Source organism: Peromyscus eremicus, chromosome 3 (genome assembly GCF_949786415.1).
Source record: "Peromyscus eremicus chromosome 3, PerEre_H2_v1, whole genome shotgun sequence".
In the NCBI taxonomy this organism is placed as follows: domain Eukaryota; kingdom Metazoa; phylum Chordata; class Mammalia; order Rodentia; family Cricetidae; genus Peromyscus; species Peromyscus eremicus.
In genome coordinates, this window is record NC_081418.1 from 139906551 (window position 1) to 139925729 (window position 19179).

The 19179-nt window shown below is 40.1% G+C and overlaps 1 protein-coding gene across 1 annotated transcript; it reads left to right on the forward strand.

Moving 5' to 3' along the window:
* Positions 1–338: 338 nt before the first annotated feature.
* LOC131906517 (natural killer cells antigen CD94-like) lies at positions 339–6213 on the forward strand. The gene is made up of 6 exons (XM_059257132.1): positions 339–345; positions 1598–1690; positions 1827–1889; positions 3323–3474; positions 4551–4654; positions 6062–6213. The coding sequence occupies exons 1-6, from the start codon at positions 339–341 to the stop codon at positions 6180–6182; spliced, it is 540 nt and encodes a 179-aa protein (XP_059113115.1). The 3' UTR covers positions 6183–6213.
* The last annotated feature ends 12966 nt before the right edge of the window (positions 6214–19179 follow it).

Consider the following 19179-nt stretch of genomic DNA (forward strand, 5'->3'; position numbering starts at 1 on the left):
TAAACAGATTTTTAGAGACAGCTTTGATGTTCACTCACTAAAACAAGCTCCCTCCCATCTCCTTCTGTTCTAGTGTTTTGTGACAAAATTACAGAGGGAGTTTCCTGTGCTGTGGTTCCTAGGTCATGTTAGAAGCTTGTGGCCTTACTTCTGCTCATTCCTACTGTGCATCTGTGTATCACCAACAGATGATTCAAGAGCATCACTGCAACACACAATGTTCCTTCCTCTTCTAATGCTTAATGTCTCCTCCTTAGCTTCCTGCTCAGCTCTGTGATCCACATCATTCTTAAGCATAAACACGTCTCCTCTGAATCATCCTTGGAGCATCACTTCTCATGGCAGGTACGTGTGCCCCTGTCATAGCAATGATTAAATTAATAACCAGAAATGATGTCTCATGGATTAAGTAATTTCAGGGCATATTTTCATAAAAGTAAAACAGAAAGTATATAATTAGCATTGGATATTTTTAGACCTTCCCTGCTTTAATGTTTTCTGCATTCACTGTTTTCTTGATTCCACATTTTGAAACTTGAACATGGCTTTATGAAGCTAAATCTTGTTTAAACCTTTTCTAACTGAGTTAGGGAGTGGTTTTTGTTAAATTCAGAATGAAACTGAAACTAAATTGATTAACTCGTCAGCACCATGCTTCTAGCATGGGAATAGAGAATGGCAAATACTAGGGACACAACACGTACAAATTTATAAACTTCCTTTCTGTGTTGTGGCCTCTTCACTGATACCTTGTACTGTTGTTAATGGCAGCACTATTTCTGACAACAGTCTAATATTAAGAGAGAATCATGTAATATTGAAGTGTTTCAGCCAATAAGGAAGTGACTTTAGATATGAGCTATCATAATGCTGAGAAAACATGAAGTCAAAGAATAGTTTTGTATCATAATTCAAGGTGCTGTGGACTGAACTCAGATCCTCAATTCATACATCAGTGTGGGACCTCCCAACACAACAGGTCTAGAAGCTTTCTCTCTGTTTTTCTGCAGACCTCTACAAGTCGCTAGTCTGATCGTGGTCGGCATTCAGACTTGGAGAGAATACATTCCACGATGTTATCCTCTTGACAAGGATGGAATATGATTAATGACAAAGTGTATCTTGACACTATTCTGTTAGATTTCTGTCAGATACTTACTAGTTTTATACCATAAGAAAATAACATTGTGATTAATCCTTTAGTTTTCTCATCTCTCTAATGCAGAATATTTTTATGCATGATATTGCCGAAAGAAAAAAAAAATGTCTATTTAGTAAGCCCACTAAACACCATGACTACTTGTTGAACTATTCTTACTGTAGAGATAAATTTCACTACTGATTTAAAGAGTCAGTGATTCTAATGAGGCAGAAATATGTATGAATAACCTCATCAAAGAGTAAGGTACACCACATCAAAAGATAGCTATTGGGTGGAGTTCTGAAGCCATGTTTTCACTCTCCAGTGTTTCTCTGGAGCAACATCTGTGCCACCATAGGAAGGATTTGGGTTCTTTCTGTTCTTAAGAAATCCATCTTCAATGTTCGTCCTTTAATGTGTTAGTTACTGATCTATGTGTCTGGTGTTTTTCTATAGTTTCTAGGATCACTATGTGGAGGTTGATGTCTGCGATCTTTGGAATAAAATGTCTTTTGCTGACGGTTACTTTGGGGATTTTAATGAAAAACTGTAAGTGTTTCTAGGCAAATCTATAGAAAAAAATCAACATGGCAATGGACTAATTGAATATTTAATTTTTCTAATGTATAATATTTTATTTCATAAACGAATGTCAAACTAAGCAAATCTATATCATGTTTTATAGCATTTACTATGCAGAGTATTCAACCAACACTTTCTCCAACTTCCACTGTAGAATTCCAGGAAGGTAGGTTTCATTTTTTTCCCACAAGCTCTATGACTGAGACAGGACAAGACAGAGTGGTTCATTTTCATGTACAGTAGCATGGTTGCACTCAGTGAAACGATCTCATGGCATTGTGCTGTAGTATAAGAAAAATAAAAATAAAACTGAACTATGTGCACTTAGATCACTTAAGAAGTATTTTAAACACTGAATAGAGAAGATATTCACTTTTTCCTCACAGTTTTAGAAGTTTTGGTCTGTGATCAGCTGGGCTTGTTAGTCTTATAACTATGCTGAGACAAAGCATCATGGTGGAAGCATGTGTGGGTGCAGAGCCTCTCATGTCATGGCTAGAAACCAAGGAGAGTAAGAAGAAGATGAATAGGAGGGTTTCCACTCTCTATTCAAAAGTTTATGCCAGTATCCTGAAAAAGAACTATTATATTCTACATCTGAAGGGCTGTGTGACTGCCTCATTGCACCAAATTGGGTGCCAATTTTCTCATGTATGGGCTTTGGGGAAGATTCCAGGTACAGAGTCTAGCAAAACATCATAATGCATTTCACAAAAAGAGAAGATACCAGCCTGAAATGGCAGGTACATGTTTCTGAAGGGTGCTCATGAATAATTAATGAACAAAATTAAATGACAATAAACATTATAGACAAATCTTATTTTGTGTTTGCCAATAACCTATGTTTTCATATTCTTTCCTTTATTCAACTTCTGTGATTCAGAATACCGTGTAGACATCTCTATAGTAAACCTTGCTTACCCTCAAGAGATAGCCCCAAACTCTATTTTAATATTCTTTTTCAAATGCTTCTGAAATTTATAACCTTCTGATCATACAGTTAATTTTCCCTTATTTTAACTTACTGTCATTTATATGACAAAGATTTGAGTGCCTATGATGTGTCGTGATGTTTATTACTGAGAAAGAAAGATGCTGAGGACACACTGTCACTCATAAACTGTCTATCAGTCTTGAAGCTAATTGGTTTACTTATCCTCATTTTTAGAACATGTAACAATTCTTTTAAAGTACTTTATCCTTCTCTGATTTAGAGAATTGGTAGGGGCCTTCCCTGTAAGTCTCTTTCATCTAGTTAGCCCTATGTTCACCAAAATTCTCAGCTGTGGGTTCATCCTCAAAGTCATTCTTCTGAGTTCTACTCCATCCTGTTCTCTGCTACATGCTGGATTTCTTTTTCTTTCTCATCTAATTATCACTAGATGTAACAAAGGACAGAAAATGATTTCATTTTGAATCTGTCTTTAGCATATCCTCTCCATGAGGCAAAGTGTTTGGATAATTAGTCCCAAAATGTGATGTATATAACATATTCTGAAGTAGTATTTATCGAAAAAAATGTATAGTTAGCAAGTATTTTTTGAATGTCAAGTAACATCAAAGAAGTTGAAATCTGTAATGACATGTTTTGTCTTTTAGTTTCTGAATGCTGTGCTTGCCTAGAAAAGTGGATTGGATATCAATGCAACTGTTACTTCATTTCCAAAGAAGAAAAATCTTGGGAAGAAAGCAGAGATTTCTGTGCCTCTCAGAATTCCAGTCTTCTTCAGCTCAAAACCAGAAATGAAATGGCATGTACTTCATTCTTGTTTCTTACATTCTTTCTCACCTACTAACATGTGCTACCCAACTAAGCTGAGCACTCTCATGTAAGTCTTTATCACCAGGTAGACATGGTGGCTCTTGAGACCCTGAGTTTGATGTACCTTGAAATTTTCACAAGAAGCCTACAAAAAAAAAAAAAAAAACCTTCAAAGATTTGTAGTATAGGAGTAAATTTTTAAATAGGTTAGGCGCTAATGTATAAAAGAAACCCAACTTTTCCAGAATTAGTAGGCTGTTACTTTTAACTGTGACAAAAGAACCAACAGAGGGACTTTTAATTCTTATTTATTGGAGCAGAATACATAACCTATTGCAAGTGTTATATGCCTTTTTGCCATCTTTCTGGAATGTAGTGTAGAACCAGCAGAGAATCATATGAACATAAAATCAATCAGATTATGATTGTTGTTATTTAGCATTTCATAGGGGAATGAACCTAGGAACTGACACATGCCAAGCAAGCATTCTACCACTGTGCTGTATACCCAAGTATCTTAAAAACAATGACTGTGTTTTGAGACAGAGGGAGCTATCCCTGGCTTACATTTAAACTCACTCTGTAAACAACAAAGTGAAACTCTGCTTCAGTCTCCTGAGCAAGGTTTACAGGCCTGAACCACCAGGTTTCTCCTGGAAATAATTCAGTTCTTATGAAGAAATTCTCAAGCTGTTCTGCTCAGATTGAAGGGGTTCTAAGTATGAGAGTTATCCCTCATGATGTTGTCTTTGGGGTTTTGCATTTGAGCACTGATCCCATGAAGGAGCTCAATGCATCACAGAGTCTCATTCTCTTTATGACAATTTTCATCTCTCAAGAAGCAAGATTTTGTAGTGTTTTTCCACATGAGTCAATGGGCCTGGTAAATGAGAAATTCAAGACATGTGATTACTATGCCTCCCAAATTAGAAGTTCAAGAAGATTTCAATTTGCACACCCACAATCTGAATCTTATGCTGGATGCCTTTTAAAATGTATGTTGTTCTCAAAGTACATTCAGATTTGGTTAATCCGTTCTTTAAAACTTTGCTTGCCTCTAAGCAGAGTTTTATGAATGCCAGTCAAAACTTTTTCTGGATTGGAATGCGTTATAGTGAAGAATTGAATGCCTGGCTATGGGAGGATGGCTCATTCCCCTTAAAAGATCTGTAAGTTTCTGGCTACTGAGGATGTTTCTTTTTTTTTTTTTTTGGGGGGGGGAGTATTTTTTGTGAATTTGTCCTAGCTGTGACTTCTAAAAACTCATTTTCAGGGACTCAGAAGTTCAATATCCTGTGTGGAGCATGAGAATATATAAAATCCCAGAGGGTGATCAGGATGGTAGTCATTGTTCCATCCATAACATTCATGTTCATGCTCAAGTAACATGAGAGTTGTGTAACAGAGACCGTAAGAGAATTTTAGTCTTTTCCTTACTGTCACATAATAGAAAACATCAGCTGTGTCTTTGCATTCCCAGGTGGTCTCAGACACAGGCATGCCCAGAGAACAAAGCAGGTTTATTTTTATTGTTCTAGAGGATTCCACTAATTTTTTTATCATCTTCAAATATTCAGCAATTATTTTCTGTATAAATATTATCCTTGGATCTCATTTTCATTCACAAGCATGAAATCTAGAGACTCACACAGTGACAAAGTTTATGTTCTTTCCCTCTAGATTAGGTCAACTCAGATTTTCTTTCAGACAGTATAATCCGATTGCAGTTTTCCTTATCTTAACTCCTCCCAGATCTGCTCACCACCCCAAAAAATATCCTGTACAAACCACACTTCAGGGCAAGTCCCATGCCTAGCAGTTGCTGGCCAACACAAAACAACACAAAATGAGCTTAGTGGTAGTGAGGTTTTTTTTTTTTGTTGTTGTTGTTTGTTCCATAATGCTTTATTGAGACACGTTTTTTCTAACCTTTCAGATCTTTTGTTTATATATTATGCTTTCCAACTTTGTTTTTATGTGTTTTCTGTGTGTGCTAATCCATATACCTCATCATATGTATATGTTTCTTGTGCTTTTTCTTTGTTTCTTTTCTTTCTGTTTGTTTGGTTTTGCCCAACACATACTTCTTAACCAAATAGAAGACCAACATATAATCAAAAACATCTCTGGCCAGGCATAGTGGCACACATCTTTAACCCTAGCACTAGACAGAGACAGGCATATGTGTTTGAGTTTAAGGCTGGCCTAGTCTGTGAGTTCCAGGTCAGCCAAAGTTGCATATGAGACCTTATTTCAAAAAACAAAACAGGCCACCTAGCCATTTGTGTGTGATAGAGGTAAAAAACCAACAAAGAAATAACAGAACCACACCTAGAATCCATTCTCTGGTCTTAGTGTTAGTGGCCAGTAAGGAAGTAACTGAGTTTTGTGCAGTATTATACTTTAGAACCGTGAAAGTTGTTGGTGAAAGGCAACAAAACAAGACCAAATAAACAAATCCCCAAATTACTCTGTTAGTATTTCACTCAAATGTTATCTCACATTCTGAGTTAATAAAAACAACCTTAAACATCCTTACTGTTTTTCAAATGTTAACAATTTCTTCTTCATTACAGATTGCCAGTGTTCTCAAATACCAAGCCAAGGGGATGTCCTGTTTTTAGTCCAAGCAAAGCTGTATCCATTGACTCCTGTGAAAGTAAAAATGGTTTTATCTGTAAGCAATCGCTTATTTAAATATTTAAGGCAAAGAGTATAGACAAGAAAGATCCAGGATTATTTAAAAAGTACTTACCTCTGACAGTACTACTATCTTTCCATCTTGAGTTGGTAGAATGCTTCTATGTGCTATCATTTTTATACATTTGAACCCAATTATTTTATGCTTGATGGATTTTTCACACTTATGTGTAAAAATAGGATAACAAGGTAGAGAGTTTTGATCAATATTTTGATTTAATGCATATTTAATATATGCTGTGGATATTGCTCTGTATAAATAAAATGCTGATTGGCCAGTAGCCAGGCAGGAAGTACAGGCAGGACAAGCAGAGAAGAGAATTCTGGGAACAGGAAGGCTGAGTCAGGAGATGCTGCCAGCCGCTGCCATGAGTACCAACATGTAAGATACTGGTAAGCCATGAGCCATGTGGCAAGGTATAGATTTATAGAAAGGGGTTAATTTAAGATAGAAGAACTAGATAACAAGAAGCCTGCCATGGCCATACAGTTTGTAAGCAATGTAAGTCTCTGTGTGTTTGCTCAGTTGGGTCTGAGTGGCTTTGGGACTGGCGGGTAAGAGAGATTTGTCCTTACATGGGCCAGGTAGGACTGTAGAAAACTTCAGGTACAGATACAAAATATAATTTTATTCATATATTCTTGTAAAGTTTTTTGGAAACATTAAATAAAATTTATTCTAAACCAAGTCATATGTATGCTATGATATATATTGCATGGGGGACCCTGAGGGTATTCCGCAAGTGCAGGGAAACATGCTGGCATGCTGGGCAGATGCAGCAGTGGGCCAGTGGGTGACCCATGCCAGCATGACAGAGGGGTGGCGAGTGGACTTTCACAATCCAGACACTGCGTCCACATGGAAATAAGTTTACTATAATAGAAAGAGGAAGAGAAAGAGAGAGGAAGAGAGAGAGGGGTCCAGGGTGCACACCTCATGGGAGGAAAGTCAGAAGAGAGGGAGGAAGAGGAAGGGTTTTTCCTTAAAATGAGGCTTTTACATCAGGACCCAGGGTGGCACCGAAGGGTGAGTCAGAATACTGACATTGGTTTCCAATGGGTGGGTCAGAATATTAACATTCCTCATTTTGATTATTATAAAAAAGGTGAGTTATGGATAGCAAGTGGGGGAACAAGGACGCTGAATTCCTGAGACTGCTTCAAGCTGACAAGGGGCAAGGTGGGGAGGGGGAAGCCGGGAGTCACGCATGGTGGGAGGTGTGAGTGAAGAAGCGCAGTTGGCTGTCACTGTGGAGATCTCAGGTGTCTGTTCTGTGAGGTCGCTAGGAGAAAAAATAGATTGTTATCATTGGCCTTATGAGCGGGGCTAGCCATGAAAAAAGTGATAACTGCCAGAAAGAATGGAACAGAGAAGTGCCCTGATTGTACAGAAGAGGCAAGGGTAATGAGTAAGACATGAGAGCAAATATGCTCTTTATTGGGACATCATGGAAAACTAGGTTCCAGTTGCTGGGCAGGTGCCTACCTGAGGTGGTACTGGCAGTGAATTGAGGGATGATGTGTTCTTTAGGAGTACAGAAGCCATCACATCTGCCATTTCTCTGGAGGTGGGGGTGCATCCACCCCAGTTGGTGTCCTTGGAGCTGGTGCCAGCTGGTGCAGGGGCTGGCATATCTGGGAAGCCCTTTGGCCCAGGCAAGAGGAGGGAAATTACAAAATATGCTTGAAATGGGTGAGGTAAAAAAATGGGTTTTGGAGAATGCTAGTTTTCATCAGACCAGATTTCTTGATACAGTAGCGGAACTTTTCCAAGGAGCCTGTAGATTTCTGTAAGATAGCTGGAATAGATTGTTATCATAGCAAAAGGGTTAAAAATCAATTTAAGGACTCTTAGAACTCTTTGTAATCAATGTTTTATCAGTTTATCAAAGCTTCATTTATCAATACTAAAACTTTGAACCTCGGGTTATATCTGAAACCAGGTTATCCTGTACCATGAAGTCTGTGAATGAGGCATACTTGTCTGTAATTGAAGAGCATATATATACATACATACATATATATATATATATATATATATATATATATATATATATATATATATATATATATATATATGTATATATTGGGATTGGGGCTGTTAAACTGATACCCTGGTCATCAAACATCACCAGATCTGAGAAGGATAAATTTAAGAAGTGAGACAGCTTTCCAGCTACCTAGGCAGCAATCCCAAGTCTCTCTGTGTTCATTGGGGGCAGGAGCCCCAAAGGTAGCACTTGTTCATCTGATAGGCCCAAAAGATCTGACAGATTTTTTCCGTGAAGTAGAAATTTGGGGAGGTCATTCTGCCTATCTTGGCAGAGAGGACAATTGATCACTATTGCTCCTCTTATTCACAGTCTGGACAGGATCTCAGCTTTTTGCTGTGTGCTATGTGGTCAACCTTGCCATGAGCTTCTGGGTGGAAGTTCTGCTGTGGCCATCTGTCTTCTTGGAGGAGATACAGGATGCTACCAGGAGCTGACATGTCTCTCTATCATCAAAAGCTTTTATACTAAATGCCATATTCTCAGATCGCAACAGGTGTTTAAGAACTGGGGAAACAAAATCTGTTAAGCCGGGCGGTGGTGGCACACGCCTTTAATCCCAGCACTCGGGAGGCAGAGTCAGGAGGATCTCTGTGAGTTCGAGGCCAGCCTGGGCTACCAAGTGAGTCCCAGGAAAGGAGCAAAGCTACACAGAGAAACCCTGTCTCGAAAAACCAAAAAAAAAAAAAAAATCTGTTAAATGTGTGTGTGTGTGTGTGTGTGTGTGTGTGTGTGTGTGTGTGTGTATATATATAAAACTTTGAGAGCATATATATAACTTTGAGAGCATATATAAAAATTAAATCTGAATATACAGGTTTACCAGTTGGTGACAACCCAATGAAGTCAGCAAGGACAAGGAGGCCTACATTCTTCAGCCTGAATAGATCCTGAGCAAGGAGAGACATTTTTTAAGCCCTTGGCAGTGATATCAGAATCTATTACATATTTTTAAGGCCCTGTAGCTGTGGTTCTGATCTTTGAGTACAGCCAGATTATAATCTTGAATGATTTATATTGAAATAATAATTTTTTTTTTTTTTTTTTGGGTTTTTCGAGACAGGGTTTCTCTGTGTAGCTTTGCGCCTTTCCTGGAACTCGCTTTGGAGACCAAGCTGGCCTCGAACTCACAGAGATCCACCTGCCTCTGCCTCCCGAGTGCTGGGATTAAAGGCGTGCGCCACCACCGCCCGGCCGAAATAATAATTTCTTAAGGTCATACAATACCTCCCTGGTTCTGCATAAAGAAGGTCAAGTGTCCCAACCTATTGCAAGCCCATTCTAGCCAATAAATATCAATTGACAATATTGAGTCTAGTTTCCTGGTATGTCAATGCACATTAGATGGCTTATTAGGTCCCCTATGCCAGGATTTCTATCCTTAACCTGGCCCCTAGCCTGTCCTAGGAGCAGGGAACACAGGACAATCTATTCTCCATAGCTACTTCAAGATGAAATGAGGCGCAAGGGGTCAGGACTCTGGCTAGTTAAAGGTAAAGAAGGAACCCAGGAAATGGGGTATTTATCAGAAGTATGTGGTCATTTGATATAGCTATAGAGACAAGGAGTGATTATACTTGGCTGGACTGGTCCATGCCACATAGACACGAGTCTCTGCTGGCATCCATAGCAGGGAACGCACTGTAGGTTGTGGTCCACAACTGCTGCTTTGATGTTTCTGCCAGCCTGTTGAAATATAAACTTGAGATGAGAGTTAAAATTTATAAACTTATTTGGAACCTTTTGGCCCATGGTCTTAGTGATTGGGAAAGGGAGACCAGGAGGGAGAGAAATACCATCCTCAGGAATAGATGTGTGAGAAAATTCATTTATCTGGAGCTCATTTGACCACTGTAAAGTGGATCCAATGGTTTCTTTTGATCCTCTGAGGCTTATATGAATTTTCATTTTATAAAAAATAATAAAAGTTTCAGATAAATTAGCATTATCAATCAGTACTGAAATCCATATCATAATAGAGCAGACAAAAGTATCTGCAAAATAGCAGAAGTAGACTCATATCCTTGAGTTTTAGCAGAATTACAGTTTTGCATTAAAAAGTATGTATATATAAATACTATATTCTGAATCATTTCCTAAAAACTGTTCCCAAAGAAAGGTTCAAGATCTCTCAAATGTCTTTTTGCAATATCAAAAATAAAGTACATGGCATTTTAAAAAGATTTAAAATCTCTTAAGCATTACTATTGCTACATTATCCTGGCATAGGAGCATGCTGCCCCAGCCCACAACTGAGTCAGGCAATGAAGTGGGCTGACAAGTTGCCTATATTGCCAGCATGTGGGCAGGATGGGTCTCCAGGCCCCACCTGCTCAAGCCTGAGAATGGCCACTGGGGAACACAAAGCCAAGACTGGAGGACTTCCCTTGGCCTGTAAAACAATGTTCTGTGTGAGGCAACTTTCCTGGCCTCTTCCCGGTGCAGATAGCCTGAGTGCCAGGTGCCTTGCCCATGCTCAAGCCACAGACAGAGAGTGACATTTTGCTGCCCTTAGTAAGGATGGTGGTGAGGCCATTTGACCTGTCTGTTTTTACCTTATTTAAGATGGCTTTGACCACATGATCACCTCTATCAAATATGGTGCCTGACCACATATTCATGTGGGGATTTTTTTGTTCCAAAATAAACTGAGCAGATAAGGAACAGGTAAATCAAAGCATTTAAACGTCAATCAGAAAGAAATATAGATGGCCATATCAATCATACGTTTCCCTTTGCACACAGGAAATAGACTTTGTGAAAGAAGGCAGAGAAAAGTTTTCCTGAGAAACTTTCACAGTTAATGCGTTGGAACTCAGAGGTGGTGCTGTGGAGGGGACTGGGAAACAGAGTAGCAGTGCAGCCAGGGATCCCTCAGGCTGCAGCAGAGGAATAAACCCAAGCCATGGGTCGGTGTCAGTGGTGAGGGTGCGGAGCTACAGGGACATTTCCCATGGTGAGGCATAAGGCCCAGCCCACTGACCTCCAATGTCCCATCTCAGAGGGTCAGCCAGGGCCAATGAATAGCACAAGGTAGCCAATGGACCGTTGTAACAAAGGCTATGGGCCATGGAGTTGAGTGGGCACTGGTCGTCTTTATATGCTGTCACATAGGGACAGGGGCTGAAGGGCTTAAAGTCTGAAAGACAATTGGTGCCTGCACCACTATTGAGAGACAAGCGAATCTTCAATTGTGGGAAAAGGGCCAAAAGGGAAGGGAAGAAGTCTTACCGTTAGGGTGAAGATTCCCCGACAGTGCTCCTGTCAGAAAAATAGTGGGTGGTACAGGGTCCCAGAGTTTGTCAGACTGCCAATAGGCAGGAGAAAGCAGTGAGACTGCCTGCTGATGTCACAGGCACCAATGTTATGAATTATATATTGCATGGAGGACCGCGAGGGTATCCTAAGTGTGCAGGGAAACATGCTGGCGTGCTAGGCAGATGCAATGGTTGGCTGGCGGATGATCCATGCCATGCAGGCATAGTAGCAGGGTGGTGGATGGACATTCACAACCCAGACACTGCATCTGCATGGAAATAAGTTTCTAATAATAGAGAGATGAAGAGAAAGATAGGAAAGAGGGAGAGAAGAGAGAGAAAGAGAAAGGAAGAGAGAGGGGGGTCGAGGGTGCACACCTTGTGGGAGGAGAGGCAGAAAAGAGAGAGCAAGGGGAGGGGATTTTCCTTATAATAAGGCTTTTATGTCAGGGGGCAGAGTGGCGCCAAGGGACAGGTCAGAATATTAACATTGGTTTCCAAGGGGCAGGTCAGAAGAGTAACAGTGTATCCACGTGGTTCCAGTGTTTGTATCAGAACTGAATTGAACCTGAAGAAGACTTTGACAGATACAATTGCTTCACAACAGTAATCCTAGTCAACCATTGCCTGGCAGTGGGTCTTTCTTCACCTAGCATTTTCTTCATATTTTCTTCAGCATTTTAAGGTTTTCATTATAGAAGTATTACATACACTTGGCCAGGATTATTCCTATTTTTTAAACTATTGTGAATAGATTTGTTTTCCTGATTTCCCTTTCCACAAGTTCTTTATGAGTATTTAGAAATGCTACTGAATCTTTTGTTGATTTTGTATCCTATTGTATGCTGAATATGTTTCTCATATTCAAGAATTTTCTGAGGATATCTTATGGTCTTTTAAGAACAAAAGAATATCATCTACAAATAGACATTATTTGATTTATTCATTTTCTAAGTGCATACCTTTTATTTATTTTTCCTGAACTATCTCTAAGTCTTTAGGCACTACATTAAATATCAGAGACCCTTGTCCTCTCCCTGAAACAATGTCAGTTTATCTCCAATTACTGTTATTTTGGCTGTAGGTTTGTCATGTATTAAGACATGTATTATACCGAAGTGTGCTACCGATATTTCTGATTTACAAAGGGTTTGCACTACAATGGGAAGTTGAATTTTGTCAAAGGGCTTTTCTACACCTATGCTATTGAGAGCAGTCCAAAAATAACATGTAAAAATTTATAGACAATTTGATTTTAGTATGTGCTTGCTCTGAAATCTGAGTACATATTGTGACAGCTTGCAGTGTCTGCACTGATGCTGCAATGAGTGAGTTCCTTCTACATTACATCCAGGCTAATAATTATGGCCAAAGCAACTGAGCAGCAAGGAGTTCATCACTTCTGAGGACAGACCATTAGACACTGTTAGACTCTTTCTTTCTGTCTCCTCAGTTAATCTGGGAGAACCTAGGCATAGTACCATTAACACCTCTGCTGAGCAGACTATAAGAAAGAAAGACTGAAAGGCAGTCTGGAAGGACTGACATCTGTTTTCATCATCTACATAATGAACAAGCCTTCTTTGCAAGGACTCTGTACTGAAGTCAAACTTTCAAATGACCCTAGCCCAGTCAGGCTCTTGGTAACAATCTCACACCTTGGGCACTTCTAGTAAGGCCAAGGAAATGGCACAGATATTAATTCCCTTTGCACTTCATTAGCATGTTTTTGGTGGTGTCAGCCAAATATAACTTGGCTAGAATAAGTAGCTATAAAGATAAAAATAGAAAAATGGAAATATCTGTACACCACCAATCACATCTAAACAACCAAGTCAGTGATAAACCTAACCTCAACAATCATACTTCAGCAAGTTAGCAGATTAACTTAATGAAATTAATATGCACAAGCCCAATAGCATTGACTTACACAAATAGTAACCAGTTAAGGAGACATAATAGATGAAAAGCCACACTTAAAGCAACGAGTAAGACAAAATATTTAGAAGTATATTAAAAAAAGCTATTAGAAACATATGCAAAAATCTTTACTGAAAGATGGAAAAGTAGACAAGAATATAAAGGCATTTATTTTTTGAACCTTTTTATTAACATTTTTAAAAAAAGAAATGAATTGTTCCCATTAGAAACCTAGTGACATATTTGATGTAGCTGAGCAGTTTGACAGAGATAATACGTAAAATTAGCCACAGAGTAGCATGGGGTGGGTGGGTGGGGGGAGGGAGATGCCCACTCCCCATCAATGCCTCAGGCAGGTGGGAGACTTGGCCCTGAGGCCATATGACCAAGAAAGCTGCCCCCCCTCCCCCAGGTGCAACACTGGGAAAAGCAGGCCCTGTACCTCACCTGGGCAGCATAATAGAGCCAATGTCATTGGCGGAGGTGTGGGTGAGCAAGCTCTGAAGTTGTGAGCATGGGAGAGCTGTACCATTATTCATCTGTTGTGTGGCAGCATGGGTAAGGGAGAGATGCCCACCTGCCCATAAACACCTGAGGCAGGTGGGAGAGCTGACCCTAAGGTCATAATAGTGGGAGAGCTGACCCTGTCTCCCACCAGCTGCAATACTATGGAGAGCAGCTCCTTCCCTGGACAGCACAATAGAGCCATTCATGTTGGAGGAGGTGTTCGTGGGCCAGCCCTGAAGTTATGAGCATGGGAAGGGTGGCCTGGGCAGGGAAGACATGTCCTCCCCTATTCCCACAGCCTTCCACCCCATATCCTACCCAATACTGAGGCAGGTGAGAGAGCTGGCCCTGAGATCATAAGAGCCAGCAGGAGAGCTGTCCCTGCCCCTCATCAGCTGCAGCACTCAGGAGAGTGGCCCTACACCTCACCTGCGCAACACAGCAAAGCTGGCCCTGTAGGTGTAGCTGATGGAGAACTGACCCTGAAGACGGGAAAGTGGGAGAACTGGCCTTGCCCCTTGCAAGGAGTGATCCAGCCAGGGCAGTGCAGGAGAGTTCACCCTGGTGGTGAGGACAAGGGAGAGTCGGTGGGCTGACCAACTCTGCAACTAACCAGGCTCAGAACCAGGGTTATGAGTGGACCCTACCCCAACATCTGCCCCACCTGTGATCTGTTGAATCACGTGAAGGGATCAATCCTGAAGACTCAAAGCTGCAGGGTCTCCACAACACAAGGCAACAACAGGATAATCAAGACGAGTTCCAGTGGTCCAGCATCAATAGTGTAGCAGAAACCGGAGGCTTCGAACCAGACCAATGACTCTTTGCAGTGAACAGTTGAAAGTAAAGATATGTAGATAAAAGGGTTTATTACTTGACTCACTGTTACACTACAGCTTCCATGATGAGATTGATTTTTTCCTTTTTGTTTTTGTTTTTTCTTTTGCTTTTTTTCTCTTAAATATTATTTTATTTTATATTTGGGAGGGGAGGTTGCAAAGGGCAGAGGGTAGGTAGATACAAAGGGACAGGGAAATGAATGGGATGGAGATGCATGATGTGAAGCACACAAAGAATAAATAAAAAGAAAGTTAAAAAAATGACCACAGAGATAAAACACACTGAAAAGGTACATCCATGACAAAGAACAGCATCTACTAAGTGTGGGATGCATTTGCGTATATTAAAACAGACAGACCACAGGAAGAAGCTAAAAGGCCTCAAATAGTCTCAACTTTATATACAACAAAATTGCATAGACTGTATATATGACTAAATAAAGAAACTTTAATAGTGCTGGCTTTTCCAATCCACGAACAAGTGTTTTCAACCCTTTTTTAGATTGTTCATTTCCCATCGAACACTTCTAGCTTTGGCAGAAATGATTCACTTTTATTAGGCCCTTTCTTACGCATTTGACAGTTTTTGAGATAATGGGAAATAGACGTCATATATTTTTATTTCCAAAAGATTTGCCAACATGAAGTTAAAGGATATTTCTAATCTTGAAAATTGAGATTGCTAGTGCCATTTGATATTAATTTGAAGTTTTTATTTAACAAGATGAAAAAATTTAATAATGTGAACCTAAAATAGAATAAAACCAACATTTGTGTGTGTGTGTGTGTGTGTGTGTGTGTGTGTGTGTGTGTGTGTGCCTTAATCATTTGTAACAAATGACTGTCTACATTATAGTTGTGGTAGTTTGAATGTAATTGGCCCCCATAAGCTCAGGGAGGGTATGACACTATCAGGACGTGTGGCTTTGTTGTAATAGGTATGGCCTTGTTGAAGGAACCATGTCAATGCAGAGGTGGGCTTTGAGGTCTCATATATGCTCAAGCCACTTCTAGTGAGACAGTCCACTTCCTGTTGCCTTCTGATCAGGATGTAGCCAGCACCATGTCTGCCTGCATGCTTCCATGTTCCCTGCCATGATGATAGTGGACTGGACCTCTGAAACTGTAAGTGAGCTACCCTGATTAAATATTTTCCTTTGTAAGTGTTGCTGTGGTCATGGTGTCTCTCCACAGCAATAGAAACCCTAACTAAGACAGTAGTTACCATCAATCACTATACCTTAAAAAATGTTCATCTTCTTAGTTCTGTCATGTAATCTTATCTTTTCCATAGAAACTGCTTGCTTACTGGCTTTGCTCTTTCTTAGATTCTTCAGAAAAAGTCTAATTGGTGCTTCACAATACTCATTAACTCAGCACAGTGCTCAGATAGCCTCAGAATTATGGAGCTCCTCCAGTCTTAATCTTCTTCTCAACTGCTGACATTACAGGCATAAGCCACATTGTCCAACTCTGAATAGGTATTTTTAAAAGTCTTACTTAGCCTGTGCCACATCCTTGAGCACCAGCCCATCACTGAACCACTCATGTCTCTGCTTCTGTCCACACAGCCCAACAGAGCTCTGTTTGTGTATGATGGAAACTTTGGTTACATTGGATAACAAATCTAAAATAGTAACCAATTTACAACTGTGTTTCCCATCATAATTTCATAAATAATTTAAACAAAACTAAGATTTGACGTAAAAGACATGGATGTCATTGAAATGAATACAAGGTGAGTTCAGGCACTGTTTCTAACTAATCTCTTTCTGACAAGCAGGTTCATTTGTTATTAGAGACTGAAGAATACAAGTTCAGGAAATTCAAGTTCAGGAACCATCAAGATGGCTCAGTTCATAACCCTTGCTATGAAACCTGATGACTAGAATTCAGTCTCTGGAACTCACAGCCTGGAAGGAAAGAATTGACTTCCGTAGGTTGTCTCTGGTGTCCACATGCTGACTTTGGCATGTGTGCCCCTGCCAACACAATGAATAAAATAAAAATAAAATGTAAACAAATGAGAAGAAGAGGAAGAAGAAGGAGAAGGACAAGGAGGAGGAGAGGGAGAAGGATAGAGAGACAGAGAAGAGGGAGAAGAAGGAGAAGGAGAGGAAGGAGAAGGAGGAGAAGAAGAAGGAGAAGAAGGAAAACCACAACAACAGGAACAATAATAAGAAGAAACTGCAATAGGAGAGGTATGTAATGCCAGGTTTTGGAGCAAATGCTTGCATGGTCTCAGGATAAATTGTTAGTATTATCAATGCTATTCTTTAATCTGCAATGCTGAATTTTAGAAGAGAGTTCATGAAGCAAGTCATTCATCTAATAACTTGCTTTTCCCATGTACATTTCCATTTCATGCTTCTTACACATTTCACATATCTATTGAATTGTCTTCGATGGTCATGCTGATTGCCATCCTTTCTGCTTCAGCCTTTAAAGTATTGGTCTTTGCTTTTCAATTCCCTGTCTAGAATGTGTCTGGTTCATCTCCATCTGATTTTAAAGGCTTTCCTTTTGGGATCTGTCTTCGTGGGTGCTGCCTGTTCCTTGGGTGGATGGGCTCCCTGCCCCCATCTCTGTGGCATCTGCCTGGCATCAGTGAGATCTCGCATGTGAAGCAATTTCCTGTTTGCTAGCTGAGGTCTTTGATTTTCTACCACTGAGTCTATGTTACAAGGTGGTTTCCTGCTTCATGTCTAGAAGCAAAAGTCTTTAACTATTACCAGAGTGGAGTATAGACAGCTTGGCGAGCAGCTGAACTTCTTCTCTCATGCCTAGAACAAGTGGGGTAGCTTGGGGTGCAAGGCCCCAAAGCGGCAGAGAGCAGTCAGTGTGTTTGAATGCTTTGCCCCTGGCTGCTTGTCTTTACCTTGGTCCTAGAATAAGGACACTACATGGGTTTGTGTTTGTTCCCAAAGAGAAACAAATCACCATCCTTTACTCAGCAAAAAATCAGGGAAGAATACACTAGAGCTCTCAGGCACTAACTGGCTAAATATATTTTCTTTCTGATGCCATATTGTTTCTCTTTCTTGGCTCTGAGCTCTCTTGGGTTGCTATTTTTATGAAATAGGGTCTCACTATGAATCCTTGCCTGATCTCGAACTCACTCCATCAGCCAGTCTGGCCTCAAACTCATAGAAACCTTCTTGTTCCTGCCTCCTGAGTGCTGGGATTAAAGGCATGCACCACCACTACTAGAATCTCCTGGAGTTCTATTCCTTGCAATTACTTTGCATCTTAAGAACAACAAGCCTGATTGTCGAACATTTTAAGATGAAGAAGTGAAGCTACATTACAGACATCGTCTTTGCTCTTATAGCACCACATGGAGGATTCTGAGATAAAGACCCAAAGTAATATCAATACAGCCAGATCAAGACAACCAAGATAGATACCATAGAACCCCACTGACCCTCGCTTTGTTTCTTTTTCCTGCTGTCATAAACACGTTGAAGAAAGATGTTAAGTCATTAGACTTCTGTTCTTGTGGGTGTGCTAATACTTCAATAAAGCCCCTTCCTATCACCACTGCTGGTCTGAGTGCCTTTCTAGAACCAGTGCTGAACTCTGTCTATCAGGACTCCTGGATCTAAGGCTTTTGCCTTCACTCTAGAATCAGAGGGTCCACTCTAGAGTTCTCCAGCATCCCCAGACATTAGCAGGCCATGCACCTCTGTGATAGACAGAGAACATGTATGATCAGGGTCTACTCCTCTTTTCCAATCTTTCCATGGAACAGCTAGTAGGAACTCAGGAGAAAGTGACTGTCAAGTGAATGTTTTCTCTCTATATCAGGGGCTACAAGAGTCTCTAACATCTCAGGGTATTCATCACATAGTATTGGAAATTGGGTAAAGTTTTAAACTGCTCTAATTGTTGAGGAATATTCTTTACACTGTGTGAAGATGTGTCACTGTGACTGGTTTAATAAAGAGTTTAATGGATATTAGGTAGGCAATAAAAGATTAGGCAGGACTTCTGGGGACAGAGAAGTCTTAGGAAAGAGAAAGGAGGAGTCACCAGCAAGACTGAGAGTAAGCAGAATGAGTTGTACAGAGTAAAGGCAACCACATAAAAGAGCATAGATTAAAAATATGGGTTAATTTAAGTTATAAGAACTAGTTAGGAACAAGCCTAAGCTAAGGTCAATCTTTTATAATTAGTAATAAGTCTCTAGGTCATTACTGGGGAGTCAACGATCCCGATGAAAAAGACTGACTATATATAGTGACAAATGCCTTCATGCCTGTGAGTCACTTGTCTGGAGAGCTTATCTATTTAAATAAAACCACAACGTGTCAAGTCGGCTTTCCCCTAGCCATAGTGGAATCTGTTTACATTTCAAAATTAACTCAATTTCCTGACCAAGTATAACACTCTCTGCCAGACCCTGGAGATGATTATTATA

Bases quoted from the DNA above. Each gene is read 5' to 3' on its own strand.
- LOC131906517 (XM_059257132.1), top strand. The intron at 1,890-3,322 runs GTAGGTTTCATT...TTTGTCTTTTAG, and splicing joins CACTGTAGAATTCCAGGAAG to TTTCTGAATGCTGTGCTTGC. The intron at 4,655-6,061 runs GTAAGTTTCTGG...TCTTCATTACAG, and splicing joins TCATTCCCCTTAAAAGATCT to ATTGCCAGTGTTCTCAAATA.